Source organism: Saccopteryx leptura, chromosome 1 (genome assembly GCF_036850995.1).
Source record: "Saccopteryx leptura isolate mSacLep1 chromosome 1, mSacLep1_pri_phased_curated, whole genome shotgun sequence".
NCBI classification, from domain to species: Eukaryota; Metazoa; Chordata; class Mammalia; order Chiroptera; family Emballonuridae; genus Saccopteryx; species Saccopteryx leptura.
In genome coordinates, this window is record NC_089503.1 from 271,541,467 (window position 1) to 271,565,220 (window position 23,754).

Below are 23,754 nucleotides of genomic sequence, written 5' to 3' on the forward strand. Positions count from 1 at the left end.
GTACCCCTAGGAAAACAGCAGAATCCAACAACTCCTCCTGCAGCCCTTGCTTTTCAGATCCTAGTTCAGTTTAGCTCAATTCCATCATCTCACTCATTCTTTAAGGGGAGGGTCTTCACTAGGCTTAAGGGCTGTTTACTAGTTCGTTAGAGAGAAAATTCAAGAAGATCATCTTGAACCAGAGCTTGTGGTTTCACATGGAATTTTAGGAACCCATGGCAGACCTCACTGGCATGAGAACCTTTCATCAGTTTCTGGAGGAACTATGAGGAAGCTTCTTCATACAACTGCCCAGTTCTATCAAAAACATGTATGGAAATTTTAACAAGAGACTTCGATGAACATTTCTTTTGAAAAAGAAAATTCTTTTTTAGGTCAGTAATCCTAAAGCTATCAGTCTCATTTATCTGTTTTATAACAAAAATTAAAGTAACACCTTTTACTTTCAAGAAAAGAACACCATAGTATACCTTACAATCATACATAATTTAAAAACATTAACTCAATGCCTTAACTGCAATATAAAGGAGACACAAAAGAGAAAAATACTGGTAATTATATCATACATATTTCACTTGTAAGTTCTCAGGCAAGACTGTATTAGAAGACAGAGTGAAGAATCAGATGTTTGAACTGACAGGTGGAATTACCATGTGTTCAATTAGCTACAAATGCAGGCTGATGAAAGGATGCTGTACTGGTGACTTAAATACATCATTATCATTGATGACACAATTTTCTTAAAAGGTGAAAACCCGTAAACTTTCTAATAAAAAGAAAATACAAATACATCTTTGTATTGACGTACACTGTAGTTGCCTTTCTCAGCAAATCACTGTATCTGAAAACTGAGCAAAAATACTTTGCATGTGTACGTGGTATGGAGTTGGGTTTTAGACTAAACCATTATAAAGGTGGGACTTTCTTTTTTTTTTTAAATAAATTTTTATTAATGTTAATGGGGTGACATTAATAAATCAGGGTACATATATTCAAAGAAAACATGTCTAGGTTATCTTGTCATTCAATTATGTTGCATACCCATCGCCCAGAGTCAGATTGTCCTCTGTCACCCTCTATCTAGTTTTCTTTGTGCCCCTCCCCTTTCCCCTAACCCTCTCCCTCCTTCCCTCCCTCGTCTTCCCTCCCCCCACCCCTGGTAACCACCACACTCTTGTCCATGTCTCTTAGTCTCGTTTTTATGTTCCACCAATGTATGGAATCATGTAGTTCTTGTTTTTTTCTGATTTACTTATTTCACTCCATATAATGTTATCAAGATCCCACCATTTTGTTGTAAATGATCCGAAGTCATCATTTCTTATGGCCGAGTAGTATTCCATAGTGTATATGTGCCACATCTTCTTTATCCAGTCATCTATTGAAGGGCTTTTTGGTTGTTTCCATGTCTTGGCCACTGTGAACAGTGCTGCAATGAACATGGGGCTACATGTGTCTTTACGTATCAATGTTTCTGAGGTTTTGGGGTATATACCCAGTAGAGGGATTGCTGGGTCATAAGGTAGTTCTATTTTCAGTTTTTTGAGGAGAGGTGGGACTTTCAAAAGTTGTTCAGGGGGTCAAGAATAATCTGGATCCTGCTCACCAAATGTCAGTAACAAGAGCCTCTCCTCTACCACATCACAGAGACAAGCAAGGAATGTCTTCACAGAATTCCAGAAGTTCCCCTTTGGCCATACTGTTATTTTGGGACATTTTGTGGCTGGGAACATTTCTATAACATTAAAGTGAGAATATGAGGCACATGTTTTCAATTGTACTTCTTTCTGTGTGTGTGTGTGCGTGTGTGTGTGCGTGTGTGTGTGTGAGTGTCTGTGTGTGAGAGAGTGTCTGTGTGTGTGTGTGTGTGTGTGTGTGTGTGTGCTCGCGCGCACATGGAGGGGACTAGGTTGTGGAAAGGCCATTTCTGGCTCTGAGAGTATATTATATGGACCCCTAAATTGGTGACTATTTCCATTAGTTTCTTTTTTAATTTTTCATTAAAAAAACTTATTCTCTTGAGTGACAGAGAAAGCGAGGAGAGACTTAAGAACAAACTCCCAAGACCACTCTGCCTAGAAACAAGATGAAGACAGAGGAATCAGTAAGAGTGTAAAGGAGCAGCCATGGAGGTGAGAGAACATGGTGTCATGGAAACCAAGAGGGAAGCACATTTCAAAAACAACCAGGAAAAGAAGTCAAATGTGAGTGAAAGTTTCCTGGAGAGTTACACATTGAGAAGAGCCTAGAAATATTGTCAGGATTTGGGCAGATGGAAAGGATGAAGTGGGCGCTACAGGCTTGCTTCCTTTTTTGTGAACAGGGCATGGTGAATAGACTGATTACAGTTGAAGGCCAGAGATGTGGTCTATAAAGTTGTATCCTAGAGCTGCAGTTGGATAGAATCTTGTGCCAAAAGAAAAGGAGGGTAAAGAAGCCATGAAACATTTGGGTGGTGCCAGCAATTTCTGTTTTTTTATTAGAAGTATACCCAAGGTGCCTTGGATGTTCTGTGTCATGTTCTTGCCCTCCCATATCTCCTGGAAGGAATATGTGCTGCCTGCCAACCCATTATCAGGAAAATGGCACAGTCTTAGTCAACTTGTGACCTTCCCAGGTTCACATAAGGTTATTCTCACCCTTCCCTGGTGCTCACGCCCAGTTTCCAATCTGTCAATGGGCCCTGTTAGTTCTGTCTAGACAGGATAGAGTGTCCTCTGCTGGTACAAAGGCTCCTTTACACACAACAATGGGACCTGTATTGGTCACAGCAAGGCAGCAACTCCCAAGGGCGGTGAGAGTGAAGATATAATATGGGTATTTCAGAAAATTTCTTGGGAGTAATTTTTTTAAAATACTTTTTCATGAATCTGTTCATAAAGACATAAGGAAGCAGCCTGACCTGTGGTGGCGCAGTGGATAAAGCGCCAACCTGGAAACGCTGAGGTTGCCGGTTCAAAACCCTGGGCTTGCCTGGTCAAGGCACATATGGGAGTTGATGCTTCCTGCTCCTCCCCCCTTCTCTCTCTCTCTCTCCCCTCTCTATAATGAATAAATAAAATCTAAAAAAAAAAAAAGACATAAGGAAGCAGCTAAGTCTCCCTTGATACAGGTTAAACCTCACCCCACCCCAGTGTTGAATTCAGTCCTGAGCATTTCTAAAGTTCTGAGCAACCCATTGAAAAACTACTCAGAGGCAATCACTGGGGCAGAGAAGGGACTTGGAAGAAGATCATAGATAATTGAGGGTGAGTATGACAGTCACATTCACTGAAGAGGGACCACACCATTGTTGTACAGAAGAAGGTCAGGACTGTTTTTGCTTGGAAGTGACAGAAGTCACCCTAAAGAAAAGCTTTCACCCTGGTCCAGTGTCTGACAGTGGCAGAGGTTGCTTTGTAAGATGATGAGTGAGTCTCCACTGGAGGCACACAGTAGCTGGCCTTCTCCAAGAAGATATGCTTCAGAAGAGAGTTAAATCCTGTATGCGACCACTTCCAACTTTAGACTTCATCCTGGTTGCCTCCTTTCCCTATAATCTTCCCAAATACTCCATTATCTTCTTTTTTACCTGCCTCAAGTCTCAGATTCAACATCCAGAATATTTTGATAAGTTATTTTAAAAAGTATGAATGTTTTATCTTGGTTTGAGCTGATCTGATAGGTGATCTGGAGAACATTTTTGTTTGTTCAGTTAAGAAAATGCCAGAATTCAGTCCTTGAGCTTCGGTTGTTCGTGGCAAGGTATGCGTGAGATGAAGACTATGGATAGGCCATCTTGCCCCGCCTCTAGCTCTAGGTCCTTAATTAACCTCAATTATTTAGAAGATGAGAAGGGTTGTGGGGAGAGGCAGTCCCTAGATCAGCTTCCTAGAGTTAACAACCCATACATTCTTACTCTCCACATCCTTACTCTTTTCAAATGGGTTTGTTTACTCATCTCTTCTGTTATCAGCCTCAAGTTTCTCCTGTTGTCAGCACAGTCGATTTCCTTTTGTTCTACACTTGGTGGATTTGGAAGAACATTCTAGGTAAATGGAAAACATAGTGCAATCTCTCTGAGACCCTGAAGGGCACATGAGATGGTACTTCAATTTAAACCATTTCTTATCAATATTCACAAGTTAACATTTGAAATCCATGGGAAGTGCCCTGGTTTTGGCTACCTTCTCTTCAGTAATTTTCTCTCTTGTTTTGATGATATATAAACAAGGTTTCCATAGTGAAGACATCAGGTTATGAGGCAAGGTGATGTGGCAGGAACCTCATGTCACCTCACTGGCACTTGAGACCTGCTGCGTGCCACCATGAAGAGGTATGCATCTGGCAGGACCAGGGGAAAAAATGATGTCCATCCCATGGCAAGACAATCATCAACATGTGGCTATTAAAGGTCTGACAGAGCAAGGATTGGATTATCTTGCTTCTGGACCCCACCTGTTAGTCCCTTCCTTGGCCACCCACAAGTGTATGAATAGGAAGGAGCAGTCAGTCTGACACCTGAACATCCCAGGGGGAGTGATGCAGTGAAGAGATGCAGAAGCTGGAAGAGACACAGCTCCTGTTTACGTTCTGTCTTCCATTATCATTGTGGGCAACTGGGTCTTGACTGCAGTATTTACTAAGCTCCAGTTGTTAGTCTACCTGAAGCATTTTCTGGCACTGAATTTCATGCTGCGGGGGGCAGTGTGGTTTGGTGGCAGAGCTGCTGGGCTGGGTTTCTGTTCTCTCACCCTTAAGTCACAAGAATTTGATGAGTCACTGAACTCACTCAAGTCTCTTTATCTTAGACATGAAGCTATCAGCTGGAGTGGTCTTTAACATGTATCTAAGATATTAGTACAGATGTTTGATGGGGATAGAAAGCCTTTCAGAAGGGCAGATCATTCTCATTAAGACTCTGTGCTGAGAGCGGAGATTGGGCAGACGAGGGTAGAGTGGGTAGAAGTGGGGCTCACAAAGGAGTGTAGACCCAAAGATGCTGATCCTAGGTCTGCCATGTACTCATCTGTTGCCCTCAGGAAGGTCTCTTCATTCTTTTAGAAACTCAGTTTACTCAGGTGTGAAATGGACATAATGATATTTGCCCACCTTATTTCAGAAGACTATCAAAATGAGATGGCATTTGTGTGAGTGATCTGAAGTGTGACAGGAAGGCAGCTGTCATTACCACTGTTGTTCCTCCTTAAGAATGTACTGGAGTGTGGGCTGGGCCAATAAGCTGAGGAACAGTTGGGGTACCCAGGAGAGGCTGTTTCCTTGGGGACCAAGATGAAGTCCTGTCTCTCATTCTTCTCTATGGCTTTATTCTTGTGGGTCTTGAAACATTTAAGAGTCTTCCTCTTTAAAAAATACTCATTCAGGTGAGAAGGCTTATATCCTAGATACACTGCCATGAGCTTTGTAATGATGGCAGGTTAATACCCAAGCAGGACTGAGCTGACTGTCTACTGGGACCTAGGCTGGAGAAGGGACCAGAGCTTGGGTACATGGCCAGGGTGAGCAGATGCTGTTTTTATTTTATTGCCACAATATTGGGATTTTGTGACATTATATGCAACTGGGATAATGGGAAAGTAGAAACCTTGGCCTTCTGCTAGAAGTTGTGTTAATGTTACATGCGTGATTTCATTTATTTTCCTACTAGCTCTCTGAAGTAGATATTACTGTTCTGCCCACTTTATCCATAAGAAAATAGAGGTCACAAAAAGGTAAGTAACACTTCTATGGTCAAGAATCTAATAAATGCGTGAGGCCAGGATTCAACCCAGGTTGACATGAATCCACCATATCCGTAACCAGCATAACACATGGCCTTTGTGTATTACAAGGCACCACACAGGGGTAATTTTTCATTATAGCTTTTTCTCTCCCTAAACAGAGAATCCCTCAGAATCTTTCTCTTGGGATACTGTCGTCACTTTTTTACCCTGGGACAGAGGGCAAGGGAAAGACCTAAGGGACAGGAAGAAACCCCAAAGGCCCAGGGTTTCACCCTGCGGCTTCGTCACCCAGGCAGTATCAGAAACTTTCTTCTCCCTGCTTTTGCCCACCAGGGTCCTCCTCAAAATGGATGAGGACCCATATCCTCTCTGTCCTTGGAAGGACCTCTGTCTGTCCTGGCACAGGGCAGGCCACTGTTCCCAACTGCTAAGATGTCAGGGAGGAAACCTGACCTGGCATCGCCAAGTCTCATCATAGAATCACCGACATCTTTCCCCTCTACTGGCGGCAGTGTTCTATCCGGCTCTCGGGGAGCAGGGGGAGACTGCTCACACCTTGGCGGGTGGTTGTCTGAGTTTTAGGGCAAAGGCAAAATGTGCTTTTCCAAGATCATCTAAGTAGCCAGCCTGTGCAGGTATGATGTCCCCAATTTGCTGTCTGGGAAGCAGCTGTCCCTAGAAGGGCTAGGACACCAGACTCTCACCAGGGTCTGGGAGGGGGGCTGGGGATGCAGGACCTTCTACAGGAACATGGCTTAGAAAGAGGCCAAGGAATCCTGGGGATTCAGCTGAGCTCAACCTCCCCGCTGCTAATCTGGGGAGAAGGGAATAGAGGTAGAAGGTACCAGGAGGGTGGTTGGTGAGTAAGAGATCAGTCCTCAGGATGTGGGAGCTATGAAAATACTGCATAGTCTGGCACTTCTTTCAACAGCACTGACATTAGCAGCAGCATGAGCTCCTCACTCCCTGCTTTCTCTCCACTCTGCCCTGCCCCCCCAGGAGCATTCACCCAGCCCAGTGTGTGCCCCTGGGTGGCCTTCCAGCCCCCAAGACGCTCTCCAGCTCCCAGCCTTCCCACCACTGCCGAGGCCCCTCCCCCCAGGGAGGTTGGTGTTCCTGTGCAGTGCGAGGGGCTGCTGCCGCATGGGCACCCTTGATTCACTCCTCACTTCCCACTGTGCTGCCCTGGGAGCAGGGTTCCTGGTGGGCAGGGTGAATACCCCTGTTACTACTCTTCTTGTCACAACACACCTGGGTTTAGTCCCGAGGACTGCTGTGCCAGTGCCTCTACCCAGAGAAAGCAGGAGGGGGGCCTCTAAAACTGGCTCCTGCTGAGGCCCTTGGCAACTCCATGTTGTCTCCCACAATGCCATACCAAAGGGTCTGTGAGCAGAGTTCACATTTTACATGGAGGGGAAGGATGCCAAGATTCATCTGTCTTTTCTAGTTTGTGACATAGTCCTAGGATGAGAGGTGGGAGGGGACCACCCCTCTTTCTCACATGCAATCTGATAATCTATGACACTCTTTCTCCTCCCAGCCCTTCTAGGCCCACACCCACAGTAGCCTCTCCGCCTACCATCTCCACCCTCTTGGGTGTGAGCAGAAACCCAGAGCACCCTGTTCCTGTGGCTGCCATGTGTGGCCAAAAAGCAGTAGCCCAAGAGATCAGCCAGCAAATTTGTGGCAATGTGGCAAGGCATTCTGGTAGTCAGGGCACCTGGGGCAGGTGGCAAGAAACCCAGAGAGATCAATTCAGGACAGTGCTGCATAAACCTATTGGTCGTAGGCCTCTGTGAGAATCTGCAACAGCTTTACTCCCTTTCCTCAGTGAAACAGTGTACTCTCGAGTAGCATCTCACTTTTCAAGAACTGCTCAGGGCCCAGCCAGCAACTCTCCATGGACTTTCCATCGACTCCTGTTTAAGAAGCTACTTAGGAATGTGTGAGACAACACCCACAAACATAGTTTGGCCACTGGAGGAAGAGGAGTAATAAATTAGCTAAATAAGGGGAAACAAAGGCACGGCGTGATCATGTAAAGGAGCACAGAGTTAAGGGGAAACAGGCATCCCATGTGCTTGATCAGCAAGAGCTTTCTAGAAAAGGGTCTTCTGAAGGAAGGGTTTGGGGAGATGAAAAAGAGGGAGGGTATATGGAGACAAGCTGGGGAGGGCAGCGGTTCCAAACCATTGGCCCTCTGGTGTTTGGGGAGATGCTGGCAATCCCTGTGACCAACAGAAGAGCAGGTGTCCTGAACAAACCCCTGGATGTCTTTGTTTTCCCATCTGCATTAATTCTCACACCACAGGATTGCCAGCAGAGTAGAAATGAGTGCGAGAATGTGAAAACCAGCACTGGTGAAGGGCAAAGTCCTGCGCAAATGGAAGATCCTGCTGAGGAGGCCGAATGAGTGGACTGTCCCTTCCCAGGGTCAGAAACTCCAGATACTGTGCCACTGTCCAAGTGAGCGACATGCGGGAGATGTTCCAAGGGTGGCCTGCCAGGTCAACCTTTCTGCTGGCTGTGGAGGACAGGGCTTGTGCTTGGTTAGTGTCTACCCAGGAAAATGTCAACCACGATCCAATGCCATAGACGTGCCTTCACAATCCCACTGCATATTCTCATCATGAAATTCTCTCACCATCATCTCTCTTTCTTACCAGAGGAGCCTTATTTCTGCTTGATAGTGAATGTCATGTAGTTAAACCTACAGAAAGAAGTGTAGACACCATCCTCGCTCTCTGGGGACTTGCAAAGTGTGGATGTGAGCCAACTCAATGGATGTACTAGTGGGTCTCCAGGGAGCAGGTCCTGACCAGATGGTGTGAGTGTGTGGGATCTGACCTTAAGTATGGGGGCACCGGAAGCCATAAGAATATATGCTCTAGTGCAGTGGTTCTCAACCTTTCTAATGCCGTGACCCCGCAATACAGTTTCTCATGTTGCAGTGACCCCAAACCAAAAAATAATTTTGGTGGCTACTTCATAACTGTAATATATGCATTATGTATTTTCCGATGGCTTTAGGTGACCCCTGTGTTTTGGTCGTTTGATCCCCGCCGGGGTCATGACCCACAGGTTGAGAACTGCTGCTCTAGTGTTTAGGTGTTAGCTTCAATGGTGATTTGGGGGGCTGGTAGGGAAGGTGGAGTGCACTCAGACTCTGTATGTCCACCTCCACCCCCAAGGATTTTCTAGAAAGGATCCACAACATTCCCACCTTTGGATCTTGCTCTCTGTGGGAGAGACAGAGCTTTGAAGCACACAACACTAAACAAGGCAGGATGTTCAGACAGATGCCAGAAAAACCTCACTGTCCAAGTGAGGAGAGAGAGCCTAAGATTTTACATCCCAAACACCCCAAAACCCAAACAAACTTTTGTTAAAATTTTTCTTAGTGGCTAACATGGAGCCCAAGAAGAAAAGGTGAAGTTAACTACCTGGTCTCAGGTCTGCTGGTGAACTCTGACAACAAGGAGAGAGATAGAATAAAAGGAGAAGCAACAGACCTGGGTCCTCTCTCTGCCTTGTGGCTGCCATTTTTTCCTTTGTCCTTCAGTGAGGAAAGAAATGAAAGCAGGGTCAGAGTGTGATCTGTAGTGCAATGTCTTCATTTTGCAGATGAGAAAAACCCAGGCTCAGGAAGGCTGCAAGCTGTCCCTAAGCTGTGGGGTCAGTTGGTCACAGTGCTGCAAATAGAACGTAGGTTCTCTGACCACTCATCTAATGCTGTTCTTTTCCTCTTGGTTCCCAAACCCCTCAGTCTACAGGTCAGAAAGGTATGCCTGGCAAGAGGGGTGACATGCCATGGTCATATGGTTAGTTTCTGGCAGAGGGACTCAACCTTTACAACTAAATACATTCTTCCCAGTGTGTCACACAACTTCCGCTATAAAAAAAATGTATGCCAAAGAGAGACACATGCACTGCTCTGAACACCTGATAGGCTAGGAAAGTGTACCTATGCTTCATAAAAATATGATTGTCATAAATTTGACACATTCCAAATGAATGACTGTAGTAGCTCTATATAACATTCACTGCTTAATTAACAATGATTTCACTTGCTTATTTTTATTTTTTTTTAGAATTTAAAAGGCTTTTAAAGAAGAGTTTGGAAGACTCATGATTTTTGATGTTAAAAAACCGCTGTCAAAAGAGTTTTGAAGTTTCCTTCCTTCCTTCCTTCCTTCCTTCCTTCCTTCCTTCCTTCCTTCCTTCCTTCCTTCCTTCCTTCCTTCCTTTTCTCTTTCTTTATTTCTTTTTTTTCTTCTTTCTTTCTCTCTTTCTTTCTTTCTCTCATTCTTTCTTTCTCTCTTTCTTTCTTTCTCTCATTCTTTCTTTCTTTCCTTTCTTTATTTTCAGAGGAAGGTGGATAAAAATTTCTGTAACAAGCAGTTCATCCAGAATGAAGCTTGTTGGCCATTCATTCCAAAACAAAGTACTCGCAGGTTCAAAAGCATCTTGAAGAGCTTTGCTGCTAGACTGAAGAATGTGGATCTCTTGAAATAAAAAACTATTTATTTGGTCTTTAAAAATTCCATTTATTTTCATACTTTTCTCTCTCTTTCTCATTTTTTGTAGGGCAGTATTTCTCCACTAGCTTCTTTCTACCATTATCCCAGCCAACCCAACATAGGAAGCCATGAGAGCAGAAACAGAGGTCACGTGAGGAGGTGCTTTACGTGACGGGGCAGAGTGAGACAGAGGCTGCTGGTGGGAGGAAAGCGTAGACTGCCAGCATCTGATCATACTTCCAGTGGCCACCTTGTTTGAGGCCGCTGCTGAAGAAATGACAGGTTTCCAGATGGAGGCACTGACTGTGAAGTACAGCTCTGAATGTGGAGGTGCAATCTAGGATTAGCAGAAGGTTCCGCAGGAGTGCAGGGCTGGGTAAGAAGGGGGCAGCATTAAGTCTGGGGAAACCTGGAAATCTCCAAACTGTGGGGAAGGCATAGTGGTATAATTATGATGACCTCATCTTTCTGAAATCACCAGGATGGGATGGACTATTTGATGGTTGTCTTGTCTTTCCATGTTGGGGTGGCTATATAGTAATGAGGAAGGGTAAGAATATCGGTGTCTGGAACAAGGGTTGGGCTGGGAATGGCAGGAACTTTTCACGGCACACCCCTTTTGGCTCTCTCTGTGTGTATGCAGACATGTAGGTGAGAACACACATGCACAGTATTAGAGTAGTTCAGTAGCGACAGAGCATTTTAGCAAACAAGGAACATGCTCCAGGGCCTGTCAGTAGCCATGACAGGAACTGTGCGCTAATGCCTTGGAGAACCAAGCTAGGATGTGTAACTTCCCATTGCCTGGGTCAGCGCTGCTGGGGCCCCACTGGAAAATTAAGAGTGCATTGGACATTTTGAGTCCCACAGAGCTAAAGAGTGACATTTGTTGAGCACCTAATGTGTATGCTAAGCATGAAGCTGGAGGTTTCCTTTGTTGGTTGCTTGATTACTTTATTAGTTCAACCAACATGAGATGATCCCCTGCTGAGCCCTGGGCAGTATCCCTGCCCTCATTCCTCCTCTGTTTCTGGTGCCTGCCTTGTTTCCAAGCAGTGGCCACATCCTGCTTTCCTGATGAGTCTGGGAGTCTGCATTCCAAAATGAACTTCTACACAGTGGGGTGCTGGGTATCTCCTATGGTGGGTGGGTCTGGTTGCTCATAACCCTGGTTTCTTAGTTAAAACCAGTTTACCCAAGGCACTGTAAAATTGATAGCCACTGGATTGTTGGTAATAAAAGGGATTGATTGAAATAAATAACTAAAAAGTTTATGTCAGGTGAGAATGGAAGGGAGGCCCAGGGCTATAATGGGGAACTGGGTCAGGGGCTGGGACTATGGATGAGTGAACAGTTTTACCATATTACTTATAAAAAAAATGCTCCGGCCTGACCAGGCGGTGGCGCAGTGGATAGAGCGTCCGACTGGGATGCGGAGGACTCAGGTTTGAGACCCTGAGGTTGCCAGCTAGAGCGCGGGCTCATCTGGTTTGAGCAAAGCTCACTAGCTTGGATCCAAGATCCCTGGCTTGAGCAAAGGGTTACTCCGTCTGCTGTAGCTCCACAGTCAAGGCACATATGAGAAAGCAATTAATGAACAACTAAGGTGTCACAACGAAAAACTAATAATGATTGATTGATGCTTCTCATCTTTCTTCGTTCCTGTTGTCCGTCCCTATCTATCACTCTCTCTGACTCTCTCTCTGTCTCTGTAAAAAAAAAAAAAAAAAAAAAAAAAAAAAAAAAAACCCGCGGAAGATATTGAGCAAGTGATTCCTATAGGGAGCCTGAAAGTCTCCTGTCTCGCCTTCCCTTAGAGCACTGGAGCAGTTCCGATGGAATGAGCCGTGCTTAGCCAGCAGTGTGGGAACTGGGCACAGCTGCCTCCAGAGGTTTCTGCTGCAGGCCAGCCTGTGGACAGCTTGATTCCAACTTGTTGCTGGTCATCCTCTCTGCTTTCTGAACTTCTTTTTTGGTGTTATTAGATGCTGTGGGCGTTGGTCCCTTGAGCAGCTTGAACTCAGCAGTAGGAGCTGGAGGCGAAGGGTTTGTTGTTTGTTTTGCTTTATATTTGAAATCTAAACACTTGGTTTCCATTCTGGAGCCATATGATCAGATAGCTTGAGGGCGTAGCAGCTCTGTTAGGCTGGTGTTTTAAACCTTTGGAAAGGAGAGACTACCTTATTGGCCTGTGGAAGGAATCCCCGATACTGGTGGAGAGCGGTGGGAAACTGAGACAAAGTCCAGGAAAAAATCTTTAGAAAACAGGTACATGGCAGACTGTGAAGACTCAAACATGCTAACATTACATTCCCACATCAGGGAAAGCTGCCATTCCAAACCCCAAAGTGATTTTTGAATCATAGTCTTGTTCCCTGAGTGGTGGCTCTGCACTGAGGGGACAGAGGCTCAGGGTAAAGATAAATATGACCTTGGCTCTGCATGGCAGGAATTTGGGGACAAATCCGGGGACCTGGCTTATTGTAACACAAGGAGGACCCTGAGGAGGCAGTAAGAGCGGTGTCACACTGCTGAGGAGGTAGATGGGAGGAGAAACTAATTCTTACCTGGAGAATCTGGTGTCAGCATCTATATTTATTTCTCACTCGCTAAACACTTCATCTCTCTCTGCTTAACGTTGGGATCTTGCTTTTCTCTCCTCTGGCCAAAGAATGTGCCTTTGAAAACCTGTGAGGAAAAGTATCCAGAAATCTAAGTTTTCTAGCAGCTTGTTGAAAGAATTTTGTCCTGCTGGAGCGCTGTTCTGTTCTGAGACAGCAACACTAAAACTCATTACACCAACAGGTCAATATGGTCAATATCCTTGTGGGACAATGGGGATTTAGAATAAATAGTCCCATTTTATAGATGAAGAAATTGAGGACCATAGTGGAAGTCAGCTACAAAATCACAGCCCAAACAAAGCATCTTTACTCCCATTTCACTCCCTTAAAGAATACAGAGCATGTTATCTGGACAAGCACAATACGTAAAAGGTAAAGCTAAAATAAATAAATAAATAAATAAAGGGAATAAAATGTTATATAATATTCACATTGCATTCTTCCACCCTACACATTTCAAGAGAAGAGGGAGTTTCTCCCTCTTCACCTCAACTTTTAAAAACTGACGAATAGGTCTAGAAAGGGGAGTTGCTCTGCGGAGAGACCAGAAAGGGAGACCTCGTGTGAAAGCAGAATTATAAAGCGCTGAAACACACAGTAGATGCTCAATAAATGTTCATTCCTTTTATTGAGGGACTACCTCCCCCCACAGCCCAGAGCTGGCATGGCCTCAGCACAGTCATGATGGAGTAATGGACAATTAGGGCGTAGTTAGATATCTATAGATAATGACACATTTGACTTTGGATTGAGACTCTCTCCAAAGCTTGCAGCTTTATGGTTTATTTGCATACTTAAGATTATATAAGCTCAATTGGGGAAAATAAATAAGGGAGACACATGGATTTACTTCCTTCAGCATTCTCTTAATTGCAAATCAAACCTCTCGAATAACTAGCTCTCTGTTATTTACACTTATTGTTACCTCACCACTGAGTTAACAAATGGGATTAGAGACTTTGGGGAAGTGGTACGAGACGGTAGAGAACACTAAGTTTCTGCTGTTAACTAAGAACTGGGCTTAGCATATGTGATTATTACCTTGTTCTGTTTTTACAACAGCCATATTCTTATGTATGCATACTATTCACTTTTCATCGATGAGGAAACTAAAGTTCAGAAGATTGTGAATTATCATCCAAAGTCATTTAACTAAAATACAATGAAACTGGGACTTAAAATAGAAGCTTATATCTTTTACATGATTGTGTGCTAACTCTGTCCTAGGATCTGAGAAATTCTGGTTCTGTAACTTAGGTGACTATATGGAGTTCACAGCACATGAAAAGAAAAGGAGACATCTTGGCTTCATCCAAAATAAGAACGATACCTAACATTCATGTCGTGCATCATGGTTTTCAAAAACACTTCAGATGAATTTCTCATTTTATTGCTAAGAAAATAGGAATAAGTTTAATTCAATGTAATAGAGATTGTTTGCCAGTTAAAAGGCAAAACTGGGACTCAAACCCAGAATTTCTGACTTTAAATTTAATTCTAGTACTCCATAGTGCCTCTCTCACATTTGGCCACATGGACAAAGGAAGAACTGTAATTGAGTTCAGGTGTGGGTGCTCTGTGCATTTGGGGACTTGATGGGTCTCCTGATATTCATTCCAACCCTGGGTATCACTGAAGAGCCCAAGTTCCTAATTGTTTAGCAGAATCACTGGGCAAACCATGCCGACTGACTGACTAAATCAAAGAACACTTTGATGTTAGAATTGTGAAAAGCTTTTGATTGTAACCTTTTATTGGGTACCCAGAGTCAGATAGACCCAGAAGAAGAACTTTCCTTAATCCCCTCATCTTCTGGTTTTCATGTAGAAAATTGACAAAATTGATGGTTATAAAAAATTCTGGTTACGGGGAAAAAAATTCTCCCCTCATCAATGCCTGGCTTTTGTGCATTCCTGCTGCAGCACGGGGAGGAAGAAGTCAAGATATTTTGAAGAATGACAACTCTTTTTCAGTGTCCTAGGTCAACTTCTTTCTGTAAGAGGATACCTATTTCCCCACAGCACATGCAAAGGCACTTGTTAAGGACAGATTCCTGGGGCAGAGGAAAACTCAAGGAGAACTCTAAGGCTGGTACTGAGGGGCTTCCACAGTCTCTAAAGCTGCTATCTCCCTCATCAGCTGAACTGGGGTGGCAAGCTTGCTCAGGCTCAAGTCAGCTGGCCTCCCTTGGGTTGGACCAGGGCAGGGAGCAGCATTCTGCAGAAGGTCCTTTTCCAGATTGAGAAACCCACATACTGATCTTCTCTTTTGATGATTTTACAAAAATCAAATTGCATGACAGATGCCCAGATAAACAAGAGAAGTTTGCAATCAAAGCAAGTTCTGGGATGGAGCTGATTGTAGATTTTTAATGGCTATTAGCTTGATAATCACACACCAGGAATAGCTTCCAGGCAGACCAAACCCATGCATAAGTGGGCCCACACCCATGTGCACCAACACCTCATTGGCAGTATAAAAAGCGACCCTGATAGACTTCCAATAGCAGAGTTCAGTCTCCAGCCTTAACTCTTCTTGGAAACTTCCAACTTTCCTTGCTGGGCAAAGGCATCATGAGTTGTCAAATCACGTGCAAATCTCGAAGAGGAGGAGGTGGAGGAGGATTCCGGGGCTTCAGCAGTGGCTCAGCTGTGGTCACTGGGGGGAGCCGGAGATCAGGTGCCAGCTTTTCCTGCTTGAGTCGCCATGGCGGTGGCGGAGGGGGCTTTGGTGGAGGCGGCTTTGGCAGTCGGAGTCTTGTTGGCCTTGGAGGGACCAAGAGCATCTCCATTAGTGTGGCCGGAGGAGGCGGAGGCGGAGGCGGAGGCTTTGGCTCCGGTGGCTTTGGATTTGGTGGCAGAGGAGGTGGCTTCGGAGGCGGCAGTGGCTTTGGAGGCGGCAGTGGCTTCGGAGGCGGCAGTGGCTTCGGAGGTGGCGGTTTTGGAGGAGGCGGCTTTGGTGGAGGCCGCATGGGAGGTGGTGGTGGCTTTGGGGGTCCTGGTGGCTTTGGGCCTGGAGGATTCCCTGGCGGGGGCATCCATGAAGTCTCCATCAACCAGAGCCTCCTGCAGCCTCTCAATGTGAAAGTGGACCCGGAGATCCAGAATGTGAAGTCCCAGGAGCGGGAGCAGATCAAAACTCTCAACAACAAATTTGCTACCTTCATTGATAAGGTGAGTCATGAGAAGCTGGCTGCATTTGGTGCTTAAGATGCCCTACTCCGCATACTGATTGAAAAGCAAATCACAGAGATTTGTTTCTGTTAGGAGCCATCCGTGTAGTCATATAATCCTGGGTTGTTAGCAATATCCAAATTGGAAAGGTGCTGGCTTTCTTCCATAACAATCTGTAGTTAGGAATTTTTTGTGCTCTTGGTTTTATTATTTTTGTCTAAATAAATAAGGTTCATGGAAAATTCTGAAAATTGTAGAAAAAGTGATATAGATAAATAATAGACTGACTGGTTCAGGCCATGTGACAGCAGGTTCTGGAAGGTATTGGTAGGACATCTTCTGAGATTGTCTTTCCTTCTCTAGAAGTTACTACTTTCTTAAATTCTGCGAAGCTGAATCTGAAATAGCTGCACAGGGATGAATGAAATTCCTGACTTGAAGAGAAACATTCTCCGTTTTGTGACCCATAAAGTCTTCATTGGTGCTACTTGGGAATGTTATAGGGTTTTCTTATATTTCAAAGCAGTTGAACCTGTCTGAGGAATTTACAAGGCTCTTAAAAACCAGACTGAGGAGCCCTGCCTTCCAGTGCTCTCACATTCATCACTCTTAGGAACAGTGCCAGTGGCTGCCTGCTTCTGGTTTTCCCCCAGAATTTATGGGACCTTTGCCGAGAATTTAACTAGGATGAGGAGAGAAATGACCTGGAGACTTGGGAGCAACTGCAAATAAACTCTGAAGTAGAAAAAAGATTTCTGTGCACGGAGAATGCTAGGTGTAATATCAGGAGTCTGTAAACCTTGCCCATTGTGGAGGCAGGGAGCGCCTAAGCTCTGTCTAATGTGATCCGGCGTCCAGCTCCAGAACACAAAGCCATGTAGACTTCTCTAGGTCCTGATGCAGGGCAACCCAGAGTTCACATCCTCTCCATCTGGTTACGGCAGGTGCGGTTCCTGGAGCAGCAGAACCAGGTGTTGCAGACCAAGTGGGAGCTGCTGCAGCAGATGAATGTCAGCACCCGTTCCGCCAACCTGGACCCCATCTTTCAGGCGTACATTGGTCAACTGAAGAAATATGTGGATTCACTCTCTGCAGAGAGGACATCCCAAGATTCGGAGCTGAACAACATGCAGGACCTTGTTGAGGAATATAAGAAGAAGTATGTGGCAGAGTAAACACTGAATGGAGATAAATATTGATCTGATCCATCTGATCATTCCCCCAGCAAGCCACTCATCTCCCAACTGCATTTGTGATGATAAAGAGGAGAGGGGTCTTTGTCAATTATTTGTGAGGGAACCATTCAGGGCTTTAGAAATGATCTCTTTTACATGTTTGAGAGTTAATTTATAGGGAACCATCGTCATTTAGGATATCATAGTTTCAGTTTAGACAATTAAAGAGTGCTTAATAGAATAGGATGTTTTTGGTGAGCCCACTAGAAAAAGGAAAAGAAAAAAGTAAACAAGTAGAATTAATTTAACAGTTATCTCTTTTGGGTCCCAACAGATATGAGGATGAAATCAACAAGCGCACAGCTGCTGAGAATGATTTTGTGACACTTAAAAAGGTGAGCAGGAGCATGGCATGGCTGGTGTGGGAATGAAAGTGCTTCTGAGGTCTGTTGTGTTCAGCCAGACAGGCTGGAGAACAATTCTGCGTGAGAAGAGCAAGGCCAGGCAATGCAGTGAGGCGTGTTTATCTCTGGTTCTCTTGGAAATAAAAGTCTCTCTGTAGTTAAAGTTCCTGGAGACAATTTTCAACAATGTTGTGCAATTTTCTAGAAACTTTTCCATCAACAACCTACTTAAAACCTACATTGGATCATGAATGATGCAAATGCAAAGAGCACTTAATTCTTCTAAAGAGCTGAGGAAGGAATGGGACTTCCCTTAGAATGCCTACTTGAAGAGGCTGTTGAGTGTGCTGACAAAGGTTAAAACTAAAAGGCAAAAGACTAGGTTTTCAGCCTGGTTCTTACAAAGGCTCTGGTATAAAATCCAGAGGAATTCAGAAGGGGTTAGAATGGACAGACTGGATGGAATTGTTGAGGACCATTAAAAACCACAGAGGCTATTATGTCTCAAGCAAGAATGAGAGAATAGTTGACAAAGTTTGGTCTCATTAGAGCTCTGATGGAATCAGGGACATGAGCAATGAACTTGGGCATGGAGCCCTCAGGAGAGGCACATAGTGGACTCCATGCTCAATGAGGTCCCGTGGGGGCATGGCTCATCTGCAGGTGACTGAGATGTTGGAGAACAGCTAAGAAGAGTGGGTAGAGTAGAGTATAGAGAGAGGGTGGGTTCAATACCCAGAAAGCTGAAAGGTTGGAAAGTGAATGGGGAACATCTGTTTCACCAGAGGCTCCTTACCTTTCTTACAGGATGTGGACAATACCTATATGGCCAAGGTGGAGCTGCAGTCCAAGGTAGACGTGCTAAACCAGGAACTTGAGTTCATGAAAGTCCTCTTTGATGCGGTAAGGAGACTGCTAGAACCTTTCTTCCCACTCTTCCCACCAAAGGATACCCTTTCCCAACTGGTGAAAAGGTGGCATAGGTGGGGTTTACAGACTGGTCGACTTCAACTTGCCATCATTCCAGGCCACTATGGGGCTTCTATGGTGTAGGTCTTGGAGGAGAGAAACGTTCTCATCTGAAGTCAGAGAACACAAGGCTCACAAAACACTAGGACAACTTTCCCTTACTCCAGACCCCAAATGTCCGGCTCCCATTAGGAAGAGGGCTATCCTCTTCCCATTCTTATGTCCAGTATGCTTCGGAGGTCAAATATATCATAATATCCTTCTCTGCTCCCTACCTGAGTGCATATATATGACTTCTGAAACAGGAAGTAAAATTTGAGGCACTAAGGAAAACTGCGTGAACGGTGAAGGCTGTTATCTAGGAGGCTCGCAAATACAGACCCCTCTCCCACAATTCTCAGGACAACCTTGGCAGGGGCTTGAGGATGGTGGTTACAACACTTCAAACCCCATGAATTGGATGCTGAGTCTGAGACTGTGTGTTTCCCAAACACCAGGGAAGGGGTTCCTCCTCACTGGGTAGGGAAGCTATGGCCAGATGTCCCATATGTTGCAGGAGCTGTCCCAGGCACACCAGACTATCACGGACACCAACGTCATCCTGTCCATGGACAACAACCGCAACCTGGACCTGGAGAGCATCATTGCTGAGGTCCAGAGCCAGTATGAAGAGATTGCCCATAAAAGCAAGGCTGAGGCTGAAGCCCTGTACCAGAGCAAGGCAAGTACTAGGAGTTCAGGTAGAGCCACAGCTTCTTCTAACCAGCCAGAAACTGTACAATAAAATTGCAGTATTTTATCTAATGGAAGTCAGGCATCATTCCCCAGAGTGTCCACAGTACCCTAAATACCCTCAATCGAGACTGGCAACGAGACCCTCTGGGGTTGTAAGATGGTCCCCCCATCTCCCACAAACACAGCCATGACATGCAGCTTGGTTGACCCTCCCCGGACCAGCATCAGACTTTCCCTGGCTCAAACCAACCTTTCTCCCAGTGGCAACTGTCCTCCTCTTCCCATAGTATGAGGAGCTCCAGGTCACTGCTGGGAAACACGGAGACAGCATGAAAGAGATCAAGATGGAGATCAGCGAGCTGAATCGCATGATTCAGAGACTGAAAGGGGAGATCGACCACGTGAAGAAGCAGGTGGGCATGGCCCTGAGGACTGGTGCAGCCCCACTGGTTGAGTGGGGCTTGGGTTGGGGTGGGAGGCTGTATATAGGTATGTGCAAGTGTGTGTGTGTGTGTGTGTGTGTGTGTGTGTGAGAGAGAGAGAGAGAGAGAGAGAGACAGAGAGACAGAGAGAGAGGAGAAGAAAGAAAAAAAGAAACTGAAGTGTTCTAATCTAGTTTATGTTGATCCCAAATGCCTTGAGCTTAACATAATTTAAGGATTACAACAATTTTTGGAGCAGCCTGAGACATTCTAAAGCAAGGAGTAGTGCGAGGGGGGAGGGGGATGTATCCACTTTTTGATTGCTTAGGCCAGTGAAAGGCAATAATAACAAATAAAGCAAGAGGTCGCTGGACTTGCTGTGGATTGCAGCCATATCTTCCTACTGTGGCACAGCCCTGAACCCAGCCAGCTGTGTGGTGGAGGGGCAGTGAGTATTTCAGGGAGTAGGCATAGGGCTAGACATTAGCTTTGGAAGAGATGATGTGAGGCAGAGAATCTATTCCAGAAACAATAGAATTTGTGGAGCAGTCCACATCAGATATTTCCACTTGCAACTATAAAATGGGATAATGATTCTGAGCCTGTGTTGTGAAGATCAAGGGGGAAGAATGAGGGTCCAGTCAAAGGTGACAGGGGAGGACGATGTCCCAGAGGCAACAGAAAGTCTCAGTGCAGTTGTCTGCAGCTTGCACTAAGTCCACGGGGACCCAGCCCTTCCAGGACCAGTGAGTCAGCTTCCCACATCTGCCAGGCAGACTCCATTCTGTATAAACAAAAACCTTTTCTTTTTCTCTCCTAGTGTAAGAACGTGCAAGACTCCATTGCAGATGCTGAGCAGAGAGGAGAGCATGCCATCAAAGATGCCAAGAACAAGCTCATTGACCTGGAGGAGGCCCTGCAGCAGGCCCGGGAAGATCTGGCCCGGCTGCTGCGCGACTACCAGGAGCTCATGAACACCAAGCTGGCCCTGGACGTGGAGATCGCCACCTACCGCAAGCTGCTGGAGGGCGAGGAGTACCGGTGAGGGGCACTGCGAAGGCAGAGGGGACCCTGGCTCATCCTCCCTTCTCTCTTTGAATGGGGGCTGGAGGCAAAGGCAGGAAAGCAGGGATGGAGCAGGGCCTTCTGAGGACTGAGAGCTGAATGCACTGTGTCCCCAAAGCAGAGATTCAGGACATAAAGCATTATTGTACAGCGGCAGATTGGTCAATATGGAATGACTAACAAGGCAGAGTAAGTTCAATTTAGCTAAGCAAGAAGTTAATTGTGGGTTTTTTTCTGAAAGAAAAAACAAAATGCTGTGAAAAAAGGCTAGTCCTAGACCGTTTGAAACCTTGCTTTCTGGATCTGTGAGTTGCACAGTCCCTTTTCCTTCCACATTGTGACCTAGAATGGGAGATGGTGGTCTGGACCTTGCAGACTGGCTGGGGGGAGGGGTCTCCCAGAGCAGGCACCAGACCTAATATTTTGCAGGTTTCCAGAGGGATAAACAGAACCCTTTGCTAACCCCTCAAAATGGAACCTTGCTCTCCAATGTGGTCTGAAAACTTTGTCAAGGTTATTAACACTCCAGCATTTAATCTGGAGGGGGGAAGCTGCTCTGGGCCAGCAGAGAGCCAGCATGACAGAGAGGGAGCTGCCTGGCGCAGGCCGCTGCTCTGCTCCCGTCTGCCGTCTGCCAGGACCGGCCTGCTACCCGCAGCTCACAAGAGGCAGTGAGTGGGAGGGTCCAGATGAAGCAGAGGAGGGCGGGGCAGGGAGGCTGAGCAGAGTTGCAGTTCCTTCTGCACCGAGTGTTCGCACAGTGCAGCTTCATTTCAAAATTTCTCGTGTGGCTTGGATTCTGAATATCAGACTTCCTAAGATAGATTTAAATACAAACGCGGAGTGCAAAGTCAAAAGTGAATTTGCCTTTTAATCATTTTTATCAGAGCAAAAAATGTAGATGGGGTGGGATGCCAGGCAGTGTGGACCCGTGGGGCTAGCCCCTCTCTGTGGTCTGGCAGCGGTTCTCAGGCTTCGGTGGCTGATATTGGCGCCTAACCTGTACATGTGTAGGTGGCAATTGTAAAGCAACACGTATGACAAACCTAAGTCCTCTGCCTTGAGTTATTTTCTTTCTCTCCCTTACAGGATGTCTGGAGACCTCAGCAGCAACGTGACTGTGTGTAAGTGGGGGGTATGGTCCTGTCCTGTGGGTAGTATGTTGGGTAGAGGCAGGTGGAGGCAGTCAAAACTTTTTATGGTAACACCATCTCTCTCTGCAGCTGTGACAAGCAGCACTATTTCTTCAAGCGTGGCATCCAAGGCTGGCATTGGAGGCTTTGGCTCTGGAGGGAGAGGATCTGGTTCCGGAGGAGGAGGAGGAGGAGGAGGAGGATACAGCTCTGGAAGCAGAGGGTCGAGCTCCAGAAGTGGTGGTGGAGGAGGATATGGCTCTGGCGGAGGCTCCAGAGGTGGCTCTGGCTCTGGAGGAGGATACGGCTCTGGCGGTGGCTCCAGAGGTGGCTCTGGCTCTGGAGGAGGATACGGCTCTGGCGGGGGCTCCAGAGGCGGCTCTGGCTCTGGAGGAGGCTACGGCTCTGGTGGTGGCTCCAGAGGCGGCTCTGGCTCTAGAGGAGAATATGGCTCAGGAGGTGGCTCTAAATCAGGAGGGGGAGGTTCTAGATCTCAGAAGGTTGGTTCTGGCTCTGGTGAAGGTTACGGTTCCAACGTGACCTCTTTTAGATAAAGATGAGTCCTGCTCTTGACCCTTCCACTCCAGAATATAGAAGCTTGTCTCTGTACATATAATGGACAGCAAATCAAACCTTGTCATCCACCTCTGATAGCATTTTTGGGGAGAGGGATGCTTAAATAGAGTTTTTGAAATATCTCCTCCCCAAATAAATTTGTTGAAGCCAGTGACACTTTCTGTCCCCTGGGGAAGAATCCACATTGCCTAGGTTTGTGCTTCTAGCAGAGCCCCCGTTCTCGCCCCTCCTTGCACTGCCCATTTGATGCTCCTTACCCCTACCCCCACAAGTATTCTGTTGAGAACTCCATTTCAAAGCCTATGCCTTTCCCCTGGCAGTGCCCCCAGGGAAACATGTTTCTGTGTACATAGCCTGTTTCGCTGGCTCTGCATCTAAAGCGCTGTGGTCTTGGTGTCTGCACAATAAACTTCATTTGCAATTCATAGCATGTGATATGTGTTTCATGTTAAGCCTTGGCAGAAGTGGTAGTCAAGAGCTATTACTCATTGCTTCTAACTTAAGACACCAGAAAATGGAGAGATTTCGAAAGGGTAAAGAGAGGCCACCTGGAAGAAAACCATGTTGCCCTGAGGCAGTGCGGCTGGGAGAAGCCAAGGGCTTTCTCTCCTGAAGACTTTAAGAAGAGTAAAGAAAAAGGGCTAGCCCTGGAGTCAAGGTATGAGTGTGATGTTCTCACTCATACAGTCTCCAGACATGAGGACTGCAATATTGTCCCAGTAGAGTCCAAGCTCTACGTGCATCAGGCATCCTTGATTCGACTTCCTTGTGCAGTGGGACACTCCTTGCTTAATGGCAGGGCTGGGGGCCTCTTCGAGACTACTCTTGAGGTGGCTATGAGGATTCTACTTATCGGTACTAAAACCTATCGCCCCCAGAAGAAAGACATGACCAACACACAAGTTATTTGCAAGAATTACACAGGCAGTTTATTACTCACTGATCCTATGGTGTGCCTGGGTACAGCTTAATAGGGCCCTGTCAGCGTGCTCCTCTTAGCTGTCCTTGGTCAGAGCAGTGTGGAGACAGTCCACGTTCAACACTGGAGTGTGGATGACTGGCTGCAGCTGGGGTCCCCTCTGCTTTAGTGCCCTTTCTGGCATATGCCTTCTGACAGGTGTCAATCTACAGGATTATCACATCAATTCACTTTTAGGGAGTTCCTCCCAGGGAGTTCTTTTTATCTACATATTATTTCACATACACACTAACTGGGCCCTGTGTAGAGGGCATGG

At 45.9% G+C, this 23,754-nt stretch overlaps 1 protein-coding gene across 3 annotated transcripts; it reads left to right on the forward strand.

The window, feature by feature from the left end:
- The first annotated feature begins 15,440 nt into the window (after positions 1-15,440).
- Positions 15,441-22,497, forward strand: KRT2 (keratin 2). 3 transcript variants are annotated; one of them, XM_066353520.1, is made up of 10 exons: positions 15,441-16,040; positions 16,985-17,199; positions 17,550-17,610; positions 18,427-18,522; positions 19,145-19,309; positions 19,611-19,736; positions 20,566-20,786; positions 21,900-21,934; positions 22,034-22,369; positions 22,427-22,497. In XM_066353520.1, the coding sequence occupies exons 1-10, from the start codon at positions 15,441-15,443 to the stop codon at positions 22,495-22,497; spliced, it is 1,926 nt and encodes a 641-aa protein (XP_066209617.1). The 3 variants fall into 3 exon arrangements, with proteins under 3 accessions (XP_066209617.1, XP_066209608.1, XP_066209600.1); XM_066353511.1 differs by having other exon boundaries at positions 22,034-22,258; positions 22,289-22,497; XM_066353503.1 differs by having other exon boundaries at positions 22,034-22,497.
- Positions 22,498-23,754: the final 1,257 nt, after the last annotated feature.